Raw genomic sequence first — 12,239 nt, 5'->3', positions numbered from 1 at the left:
TGATGGAACGAAACAATCTAGTGTTGGATACACAGAATATTCTCAAACAAACTCTAAAATAGGAGAGAGAGAGAGAGTGCTGTTACTGCATAAAAGTTGTACAATAGTACACAAAACATCCAAGCCATGCACAAACAAACCAATAAATACCACTAACAAAAACAGATGTATGCTTGACAATGTTGTAATGGTAGAGCGATGTTGCCCCTGGAGCTTTTACTTCACCCCCGAGATTGTAGACACTCATTGAGGCCCCCTCCCCAAAGATGATTGGTGGACAGATAGAGCTATGTAGCAAGAAGTAGGTCAGCTGCCAGTTGGGCTTGCAATCAGTATAACACAATATGGCCCAAGTTTGGATTGTTTAATTCTTAAATAATTAATGTACATACACACTTTTAACATGGGTCGATTTCTATTCACTTCTCTACACACCCATTTCCTTTGCTTTGTGATTACTTACTCATTACATTAAATTTTGGCACACACAGGGGTTGCACTATGTAGATCGGTCCTGTGTCTTTAGCATTTCATGCCATTGTTCTACCAAGTGAGCTACCGAGCCAGCCCGGGCTTTGCCTGATTTTTCACTGCTGCTGTTTTATCTGTATGGAATTGTCTCTTTCAATGCGTGCAACAGGATATGTTGCCTTTCCTTTGAAACACTGTGCCAAATCTCTTCACTAAAGGGGCAATGTCGATGTCAGCAGGGTGTCAAAAGGTACAGTAGTGCAATGGCGTGGTATGCCAGAGACCAGGGTTTGAAATCTGGTTGATTGTGCATTTTTGCCTGAAATGTGTACATAGTACTTACTACTATTATGTTTAATGGAGAAGCATACTCTTCCATATACTCCAACATGCATGCTCCTGGCAAGCAGCCATTTGTTAATTGTTGTTGTGGATACAGACTTCATATTTTGGATTCATGCGACTTACTATCATATATAAGCATAGAATCAAAATTTGTTATTTACTTACGTACAGTGAGTATATACTTGTCGAAGACAATGTTTCAGTGGCAACTGCCCCCTTCTTCAGGTCAAGAAGTTGGCTTTACGGAAATCTACAAAGCTTCGTCATTTAGAAATAATATAGGGTTTTACATGGACAGGTTGAATGCTAGGATAACAAATGTACTGAATGTTATTTTTATTTTTGACTGATTGTTAGGGGAAGGACATTTTTCATTAATGTTCGCACGGCTATTAATTGTCGGCGGAATAAAAAGAGGTTATTATTGTTCTGTACTAGTTGGTAAGAAAAGACGGCATCTCTTTTAATTTCTCTGTCTGTAATTTCCTTATCCTGTCATCGATAATATAAACTATCTGTTGCACTAAAGGTACAGAGATTAAATTATAAAATAACCGATTATATGCAAGACAATTACGAAATTATACAGAAAATGTCTTAATACGAGAAAATTGAAGAAATATGTTGGAAAACGCAAAATTGGTAAAATATTCCTTATCAAGTTCGTCTATTTTGACTGATTTTCATCAGCTACTCATAACATTTTTTAGAGGTGTGTGGGATTCTGAAAAGTCGGTACTGGAAAAATGGGAAAAAAATCCCTTCTCAATCATGACTTTGGGAAAAGAATTTTTGGCATCAGTCAGTAAAATTCAAATGGTCATGTTTAAAAGTGGTTAATTCTCGATGTTGTCTGCATTTTAAGTGTGTGAAACATCTTGGAAAGTGTTAGTTTTTATTGCAGATATGCAAAAAACTGTCACTTTAAGGGAAAAAGCCAATACCCTCTGCAAAAAAAGGTGCCACCTGTCTGTTGAGCCAGGTCTGCATGGTGCCTCAAAGCTCCTCATTGGTGTGGAAGCGCAGTCCTCCCAACCACTTCTTCATCACCGGGAAAAGGTCGAAGTCACTCAGTGTCAGGTCTGGGTTGTAGGGTGGGTGATCAAACACTTCCCAGTGGAATCGTTGGAGAAGGTCTTGGGTTGAAGCAACAACATGCGATCGGACATTGTCATGAAGCAAGACAATGCCTGATGCCAGCATGCCTCTCTGTTTGTTCTGGATGGCTCTGCGTAGTCTGCGCAATGTCTCGCAGTATGCAGCCACATTGATTGTGCCCCTCTGCCTGTAGAAATTGTATCACACTACACACCTCACACTTGGTGGGAGAGTTGATTGTATTAGACATCTCTACGGGCTCGTCGCTCAGCTTCAACTGAAACGTTGGCCTTGGCAATGGTGGTGGTAGTGGCATAGGGGATTCCAGTCACACTGCATGATGCCCCGCTCCCTAGTGCTTCACGGGCCACCTACCGGTGCCATCGGAGGTTGAAAAAAATAGCCCTCGTATTATTTGAAATATATTTGGATAAGATAATGTTAAGCATTTGTACTTTAAATTTAAAATTTGCAAAATTTTTATCAGCTTTGAAATTAAATGGCTCATAATAATTGCTTCGATATTGACATTGTCCATTGAAGTTAAATTTATGCACAGAATGAAATGTGAGAATTCTGGCTTATTTTGGGTTAATTGACATTTTCAATTTTAAAATACCATGTGCATTGCAAATTTAATATGCATGAAAGTGTGTAGGTTTGGTTATAGCAGTCCTTTCTACATCAGTGGTATCTAGGATTGCCAGACGTCCTACAATTTTTCCATTCGTATTTAATATTTTGATTCTAAAGCAGGGGGTATAGCCTACAGTACAAAGTTATTGAACTAAATACCACCCCAAATGAAACTTTGGGGATCATTTCAAGTTATGGTAAGGACATTATTGTCTGATCAAGGAAGACAAAACCATCTGGAGAAGATGAATCTAAATGATGGTTCCATGTGAATTCTCTTTGTTCGACTGAAATACGAACACATATTTTCTTAATTGAAATTATGTGAAGCTCAAAATATAGGATATTTATTATTTCTTTCTTTCTTCAAATTCCTCCCTTATGCAGGACATAAGCCTAAAATTATTGTAAGCCATTTAATTTGAAAGTTGTTAAAATTTTGCAAATTATAAATTTAAAGTAGAAATGCTTAACTTGATCAGCTTACAAAAACACACAATATGTACAAGGAAACTTTAAGGTTTAGTCAAAACTCTGAAAAGTCAAACCCTTTAAAATTATAGTGAACCAGCACCAAACATTTTAAAGAGTCTATGAGAAATTTATTTCTGACGGCAGATAATTGTGCTGACATTAATGAAAATATTCTCTCACCATTTGCATTATGACCTGGAATGGCAAACAAATATTCAGCATTTAACATAAGTTGAAATAATATGAAACATACAGTTCACCTGCGTAAGCTGTGATCATAGACGGAAGCACGCATGCGCTAACTGGGAGAGTCCAGTGGCAAAATAGGAGTGACGGCTGAAGTGGAATTGATATGGGAACCAGGTTCGGAGAAAATGCTTAACATTATCTTACAAGTAAGCAAAATTTATTCCTAAAGAGGATTGAACTTATGATCTCCTGAAGTATGTGAATTTACCACATTTTGAGTTACTGATTCTTATTGCTTATTGTACGAGGCACATTTAAAAAGAAAGGGCTGATTATTTATAAAAAGTTACTGGCAACAGTGATCGCATCATGCCTGCGCAGTAACATCCATTAGTCCATTGGCGACCAAAAAATCATATTTTCTCTGTCAACTGTTGGAGCGTGTTAAAATGAGCGCGATTACAATCCCACCAGTTGAGATGTATGTCTGTGATTCGATTTCTTAAGGCAATAGGTCATAATGGTGCCGACATTCATCGAGAACTGTGTGAAGTGTAGGGTCCGAGTTGTAATGCGTGAAGGAAAAGTGTGTCGTGCGTTCACACCCAGAAAAGGCCAAAAAGTGGCAACTTTTCTGGACCAATAAGGTGCTCTTTTGGGGGAATTTCATGGATCCAGGGGGAAACAATCTCATCGCAGGCATACTTTGAAACACTGTCAAAACGTAGACATGCGATACAAAACCAATGACATGGAATGCTGCGCTCAGGAACTGTTCTTATCCATGACAACGCTAGACCACACACTGTTGCGCTCACTATCCAGACAAAGGTTCGAATGATAACTTTTCCCATATAATCCGGATCGTGCATCCAGTGACTATCACGTCTTCCTGCACCTCAGGAATGACTTGCATTTCAACGATTTGAAGAAACTGAAGTGTTGGATTGGTTGAACTCCCAGGCGGCGAACTTCCATGCAGGTGGTGTAGACAACCTTATTGAATGATATGAAAATTACTTGGAAAATGATTGTGACTATGTTGAGAAATGTAGTAGATATGTACGTGTTTGTAACCACTAATACAGTGTTGCTACACTACTTTCCTTGTCTCATATAATCAATCAGCCCTTTCTTTTTAAATCCATCTCGTACATGCATGGATCCAACATAATTTTTATTTTACTAGCAATTTCTTTAATACTAGAAATTTTTATTTTATTTACATAGCTTTGAACCTTGAATTTAATGATATAAAGTCAGGTTTAATTCTGTGCTTCAAGTTTAATCACGTGATGTTTCCATGTACATTTTGTGTTTTTTCGTAAGCTGTTAGTTGTAAATGATATGGGAGATTTCTAATTATTGTGGTACTTAAATGAATTCTCTCTGTCTCTCAGAGTGAGAGAGAGAATATTATTTCTAATCATGGCTTAATAGTAAGAACAGATACTTCATCAATTAGTTTTATTTGTATCCAATGTATCATTGAAAACAATCACTTTCAGGCAACAATTACTCTCACTTAGATCTTCAAATAATTGTATTTGTATTTTACCAACTGGATACAACACAGAAAATATTACATTTTATGACTTAAGAACTTTGACTTGCTTTTTTGTCACTAGGGACAACTTTGATTTTGTTCTTCCTTTGGCATTATGTGCCTTGTAGTACAGGCTTAACCTTTTCAGCAATACCGGTCCATTCCTGTCTTTCTTGCACCTTTTGTCTCCATCTTCTTATCCCTAGTGTAATGAAGTCTCCCTCTATATCTTCTATCCATCTCATCCTGGGTCACCCTCTTCTTTGTCGCCTTCAGGTTTTGTGGAGAATACCTTCTTTACTACTCTATTGTCATTCATTATAATAAGGTGTCCTACCCAGCTCAATATCCTTGCCTTGATTTCAGCTATAATATCAGGAGATGTATATATTTCTTTCAATTCATGATTATAAAGTATTCACCATCCTCCACCATATATTGTGGTCCGTATATTTTTCATAGCATTTTCCTTTCCTAAGTCATCAGCATTAATGATGTTCTCTCCATGAGTGTCCAGGTTTCAGGTTGGTCGGATTATGGTCTTTGAGTTTTAAAGCCCTCAGTAATATTTAATTCCAAAATATATCAACAAAAGTATGAGACATGATTTGTCACACCAGCCCCCATGGCGGAGTGGTTAGCACATCGTGCTACGATGCCAGGGGTCCCGGGTTCAAATCCTGGCCTAGCCATGGATGTTTGTGAGTGTCCATTCATCAATTTGATCATCACTCATCCCCATCTTCGCAAATTAGCCAAAAGTGGCACAAAAAGCGAAGTAAAATAAAGCAAATCATAATCATAAGAATAATTTGTTGCGTACTGATTTTTTTTGTGATATTAGTTCTACAGGGTGGTGCACGAAATGATCCCTCATATTGTTGTTCTTGGATAAAAACTATATTAAAAATAAGCTTTCGATGAAACATATATCAATAAAAGGTTACACTTTGGAAAAATATACTGCTGTGATACATGCTCAATATGACCACCTTTATTATTGGTAACCTCAGTCAAGCAAACACCTATGTTACCAAAAACCCTACACGGCACATGAGTTCTGTAATTTCACTGCAAGCTTGAACCATAATTCTCAGTTCCATGAAATATTGTGGCTTTTTTTCTTTTCCACACCTCCAAATATAAGTGTGCTTCATCAGAAAACTAAACGTTCAGTGTTGCCGTTGTTATTCTCAGCCCAATGAACGAATGCCATTCTCTGCTGTTTGTGTTCATTTGCAAGTTTTTGCACCACGGTAATCTTGTAGGGACACACATGGAGATCAGTTTTAAGAATTTGTTGAACAGAGTCTTGATATCCATAGTTGTATTTCTGCTTTACTATCCAATTTGCCGACACTTCGTTGCTTAGCAACTCGAACAGCTTCAATTTTCTCAGGTAAACACATAGGTTTGGAACAATCACGTTTCGATTCCAATAATGGTCCTTCCATTCGAAACATGCTGTTTGTGGATTGTTTTTTTAGAGGGGGGCCCACCGAGTATGCAAATGTGCACCAAAATGCCTCTTGAGTCACAACAATGCTTGTTTCAGCAAAAAATAGCACGATTGCTGTTACGTCGCAAGTTTTCCTTTTTCCGACATGTTGTCTACTGTAGCACCCTAGCGGCAGCATCATGAATTATGCTTCACATTTCATCACGCGACTTTTTCAATGGCTACTGCAACTACTGATGACACATATGACATCATTCTTCATCTCACATATGAAACAGAAACAAATGATGGATCATTTCATGAGACACCCTGTACATTATATTGTTGAGTCTTTCGTGATCTTAAATATTTGAAGATATCCACCACTTCATAAATTTAATGAGCAATCTCTATTTGTCTGAGCTGAGTTGGGTTACTTGCCAATCGCATGTATTTTGTAAGTTAACTTCTAATCTGACTTCATTGACTGCTTCTTCAATTGCCAGCATAACCTCCTCAACAGAGCTTTCACTTCTCCCCAGAACAGCTATGTCATCTGCACATTCAAGGCACGGGTTCATTCCATTGAAAAATGTTCCCGCAGATCAGATTTTTACATTTTGTATGACCTTTTCTAGACTTTATATGAAGAGTGCTGTGGAAAGGACATGTCTTTGTCTAACTAAAGTTACTGTTTCAGAACTTATTTTGAATTTTGTCTTTATTAAATGTGTAAGTAAGAATGTTAGAGGATAACTTTGATACTCCATATAGTATTTATTTAGTATAAGTCTTGCTCGGTGCCCCTAAAAAATGGGCTTTTATGTTATTGTTCCTCAGCCATCAGTAGGCATTGCAACCAGCAATGCTCAACAGAAATCCTCTCCTTGGCGAAGGACATCTCTTGCCATCTCAGGCAGTATGTCAGAGCATCTGTACATTTTTTCACATTATTTTTGATTTCATTACGAACTAAGGTTCGGTCACAGGATGGGTCCCTGGAGACTCAATTTGGGGTGTTAAACCTAGTCATACAAGATTTCACCCTCTATTGGAGGGTAGGACCCGTTGACCAACAGGCGATGAGAAGTTAAATTAAAGTAACACACTAAATGGGCAATTGACTGAGTTTATTAAGTTAGTAATAACACTCCAGTTATACTAAAAGGGAGAAGTTAGGGGCGAAAGAATTGGCACCATATAACGGCAGGTACTTATCTTGAGCTTGGACACTGGGTGGCCTGAAGGGTCTTGCCTCTGGACAGGCCCTGACTTGGGCCCAGCAGCTGTCGCGCTCTCATGACTTGACGTGAATCCCTGACCTCCTTGGTCACCTCGTGGTGTTCTCCTCCCTAAGCAGGTTGTGTACCCCTTTTATAGTGATCTCGGGAGTTATGTAATACTTGGGAAAGGTTTTCCGGGTATGGCCGGTAACACATGCTTAATATATTTACATTCTTCATAAATAATGTCCCATAAAGAGAAGGACTTTGCTAAGCATTACTATGTTAATATTATATTCGTGAAAACTAAAGGTGATTTATCTATTTTGTATTCATTCATCAGCTGGCTCCAGACTGCAAACAGCCTGCCAGTTTGAGACCATTGGGCTACATGATATGGTTCTGATTGTTATACACAGAAATGATGTACCGCAAATCTTTGTAAGAAGGTTCAAAGGCCAGAAATTTATAATTATTTTGTTAAACTTGATTTGTAATGCAAAAGGAAAGAAAGTTCTTAATACAGGTATGTCTGGTTGACATAATTTGCTTTGACAAAGAATGTGAGGCCACATTGGAGTTTTCATTTTGAGTGCTAAACACAACACACTTTTTTACAGCTGTGACTGGAAATATAATTCTCCCCGTATCTCTTGTTGACACCTACATGCAGCTTCATCTGTTTACAGGGATCTTTTGCATAAGCATGGCCAGTCTTCCCACAGTGCAACTGTTCTGTGGCACAGGTGAAACCCCCCTATAAGCTAAAATATAAATACAACTTGATTCAGTTTTATGGTAAAACGGTCATTGCTTTAGTTAACAATGGAAATGGATGGAGTTAATTAACTGAATGTAGATTAAATGTTCTACATTGCATTCTATATATTTTGTGACACAGTTGCCCCTTTAAGCCCAAACCTTTCATTTTCAGGCTGCATGTGCATTTAGAGAATTAATGAACTGAAAAAAAGAAATGAGTTTGTAGGTATATAAATTTGCCATAAAAATTTAGATTCTTTCCTTTTAAACATGTTACTGCCATTGACTTTTTCATTTACTTGCAGTAGTAAACTAATTAGTGTTTTCATTAAATGCAGTTTTATCCAGTAGAAATTGTAATTTTTTCATCTCATTGCAGAAAGATGGCACTGCGACATGCCTTGTCCATAATCATATTTTTGACCTGCCTCATATGCTACTACAACAGCCTGTATTGTGGGTTTGTCTTCGATGACATCAGTGCAATCAAGGATAATAGAGATCTGCGACCCCATACTCCATTGAGAAACCTGTTTTATAATGACTTTTGGGGAACACCTATGCAAAAAGTTAGTATCCTCATTATTTTAAGACTTTCTTAGTTTTGCTGTTTCTACTCAGATAAAAAACTTGATGGTATAGTATCAAGCAAAGAATACATTCCTCATAATAGAACTGTTATTACTGAGTGTAATATGCATTTTTTTCCTTCTGTGAGAGAGTGTAATTCAGTGAAAAAGTACCTACTGTCATAGGATTTCTTTTAAGCCCCATTACATTAAACTTTCTTATGATAAAAATGTAAGGTACGTGTGTCAAAATATGAGAAAAATAAATTTTGACCACTGCAAATATAGTACCTTTATCACACTTAACGTAGTATTATAACCTGACCAAATAAATTATGTATGTAACATTCAGATTTAAGAAATATTGCAAAGACCTATTACTGAAAGTATATATTTATATTATAAATTGGAACTTTAAATTACAGTGTGTCAGAAAAACTAAACACTCCATGGAAGATGTTGAGTTGTCCACATTTTAGGTACTTTTAGGATATATTTTGAACATCACAGTATTGACAAGTTGGAGCAGGGGTACTGTTTAATCATGATATTCTCCATGGGTACTAATCGGAATTTGACATGTCAATATTCTGAAGAATAATACTGTCATAATTTTTATTATAGGCATGTTCCACTGTTGCTCTTCTGACAATGAAAGATAGTACTGAAATTTCATCGTATTCAAGTAGTAAATTGCATGATACAGTTGAAAAATTATTTCAAATGGTCACAAGAGTAACACAGACAAGACTTTACACAATAATTTGGTATACTTCCAACACTCCATGAAATTTCTCCTTTGTATCTGTTCTATTTTTTTTTTTTTTTAAAGTAATCAAGAAGTATGAAGTAGTTAAAATTGTTGACTTGAACAGACCAGTGGATGGCCCAATCCAGAATATTCTTCCAATGCACCAAATTACATGATTGCATCTTGTGTTGATTCTCAGATATGGAAGGTTCAAGATATGTTGAGTACTGACTTCCAATTAACAGGCTCACGTAGCCACCCCCTGTGGCAGAGTGGTTAGCATATTGTGCTGCAATGCCAGAGGTCCCGAGTTCGAATCCCGACTTGGGCATGGATGTTTGTGGGTGTCCAATCATCTATTTCATCATATTATCACTCATCCCCATCTTCGCAAATTAGCCAACAGTGGCACAAAAAGCAAAGTAAAATAAAGCAAAACAAACAATCAATCAATCAAACAGCCTCCCGTAGACAGAAGGATGTACTGATCATGATTATGTTCCGATAAGATAGTACAAGGATCTTTCAGTCCACTGAATGATTCCTTTAACCTAGTAATTTTTTAGTAATTGTGTTCAATTGTTGACTTGGACATACAAATGGAAGATGAATATTTCTTCAGATTGATAGTTCAACTTGTGGTAGCTATTGGTTTCAAAATATACAGCGTGTCCCATTTGAAATGTCCTATTTTCATTGCACTATTTCTCCCAAAATATTAGACATATCGAAATGAACTAAAAAAAATAATTAACGTCTGACTCATCAAGTTTGTATAGAAAAATTATACCACTTCAACATGTGCCTCGTCCAACTGATGATCGATTTCTCTCAATGTGCACTGAAGCATTTTAGGTGTGACGGTTGCAATGACATTCTCAATGTGCTCACACAGTTGCTGAATGTTCGCTACTTTTGCCGCATACACCCTGTCCTTGACGTACCCCCACAAGAAGAGGTCCAGAGGGGTTATGTCAGGCGATCTGGGTGGCCTTGGAATTGGTGCATCTCTTCCGATCCACCTACCAGGAAACTCATTATCCAGTCTTTCCCTCACCTCTTTGTGCCAGTGCGGAGGTGAAAAAAGATGTGAGGATGCCTATGCTGAATTTGTGGGAACACAAACTGCTCCAACATGTCAAGGTATGTAATGCCCCTTACAGTACCTTCAGCAAAGAAGAAGGGTCCTATGACTGTACCATCTTCCATGAGTACCATACATTAATTTTAGAGCTGTCTCTCTTGAAGTCAATTACCTGATGAGAGGTTCTGACCCCCAGATTCTTACATTATGACGATTGATATGTCTTGACATGTGAAACGTGGTCTCATCAGAAAACATAACGAAAGACAGAAAGGTGGGATCGTTTTCAATGCATTCCAACATGTCTTCAGCAAAAGCCGCTCTCTTTGGTTTATCATCGGGTTTCAGTGCTTGCAGCAATTGCAATTTGTACGCGTACAACTTCAGACGATTACACACAACTCTGTGGACAGTTGTTTTTGGTATAGCCAGTTCCTGTGAGGCTCTACGAATGGACTTACGCAGACTTCTTTGAAATGTTTTGGCAATGCCCTGCACATTGTCTGCTGATACACTTTGTTGGCCACCGCCGTGCTTTTTTGCCACTGAACCATTCTCCAAAAATGTATCTTCTTTTTGCTCTAATCCTCTTTGCATTGGGAGGATCTTTCTGGCACTACCGAAGGAATCGTCATTGCACTGCCACAATCGAGCCAAGTTCTGCGTACCACCAAACGACCTGTACTTTCTCTGCGACGGTCGCCATTTCACTCTGCCTGCTGCCACCTGGCATTGATTTGGAATATGGAACAATTTCCAACAAGACTCGTACATTTCACCTTCTATATGGCCCCTAGAAAAAACAAAATATATATACATTAATTTATAATCGCAAAATAAAAATAGGAAATTTCAAATGGGACACGCTGCATATATATTGCAATGCTAAAAATTATCCAATTGTGGATATTTGATTAATTTACCCAGAGCATAAGAATATTTTTTATTTTTATTTTTTTACCTAAAAATGAAAATAGATAGGGTGTTAAAGGAGGAAACAGTCGGAATGAAAACAGTTTTGGAAGACTTTGTTTATGAACACCCATATTGCAAAGTATAGAAAACATTACCAGAATAACTGTTCATCCTGAGGATACAACATTGGAATCTCTTGTTATAACAAATCAATATTTCTGTATGTAAAATGCTCATAAAAGTATTTTTTTAATGTTTGCCATGTTAAGATAAAAAAATAATAATATGAATGTACTTTACAGCACACAATGCTCTGGAATGCACATTTGACAGAGAAAGATGGAAGGTTTACATTAATTACATATTTTTTTACCTTTGCTAGGAACAAAGTCACAAGTCCTACCGACCTCTTTGTGTTCTTACATTCCGATGGAATTACTTTCTTCACCAATTGGAACCAATGGGGTATCACCTAGTAAACATGCTTCTTCACGGGGTTGTATGTCTGATGTACTTCCGGTAAGTCATTTTGTGATTAGCTATTGCATTAAGTGTAATAGTCCACGGTGGCTCAGTTGGTAACATGTCTGACTAAAAGGTCCCGGGTTTGATCCCCGGCCGGATCAAATCCAGGAACTTTTCTAACGTTGGAAGCGGCCCTGGTGCCCACCCAGCATCGAATGATATGGGTTCCTGGGGTAAACCCTGGGGGGGAAAGGCAGTAAGGGCCATGATGCT

The 12,239-nt window shown here is 37.7% G+C and overlaps 1 protein-coding gene across 4 annotated transcripts in view; it reads left to right on the top strand.

The window, feature by feature from the left end:
- The window catches only part of Tmtc3 (Transmembrane O-mannosyltransferase targeting cadherins 3), a 74,748-nt gene that overhangs the window by 18,242 nt on the left and 44,267 nt on the right, over positions 1 to 12,239 (top strand). For all 4 annotated transcript variants that reach the window (XM_083144218.1, XM_083144210.1, XM_083144224.1 and 1 more), the window contains exons 2-3: positions 8,562 to 8,751; positions 11,884 to 12,020. In XM_083144218.1, the coding sequence (XP_083000344.1) occupies positions 8,566 to 8,751; positions 11,884 to 12,020 (323 nt within the window). In that variant the 5' untranslated portion in view covers positions 8,562 to 8,565. The remainder of the gene's footprint in view (positions 1 to 8,561; positions 8,752 to 11,883; positions 12,021 to 12,239) is intronic.

The sequence above is a fragment of the Lepisma saccharinum genome, chromosome 1 (assembly GCF_977018435.1).
Source record: "Lepisma saccharinum chromosome 1, izLepSacc3.1, whole genome shotgun sequence".
Lineage (NCBI taxonomy): Eukaryota > Metazoa > Arthropoda > Insecta > Zygentoma > Lepismatidae > Lepisma > Lepisma saccharinum.
Note: the sequence above shows the minus strand (reverse complement) of the source record. Positions and strands in the feature narration are given on the sequence as shown.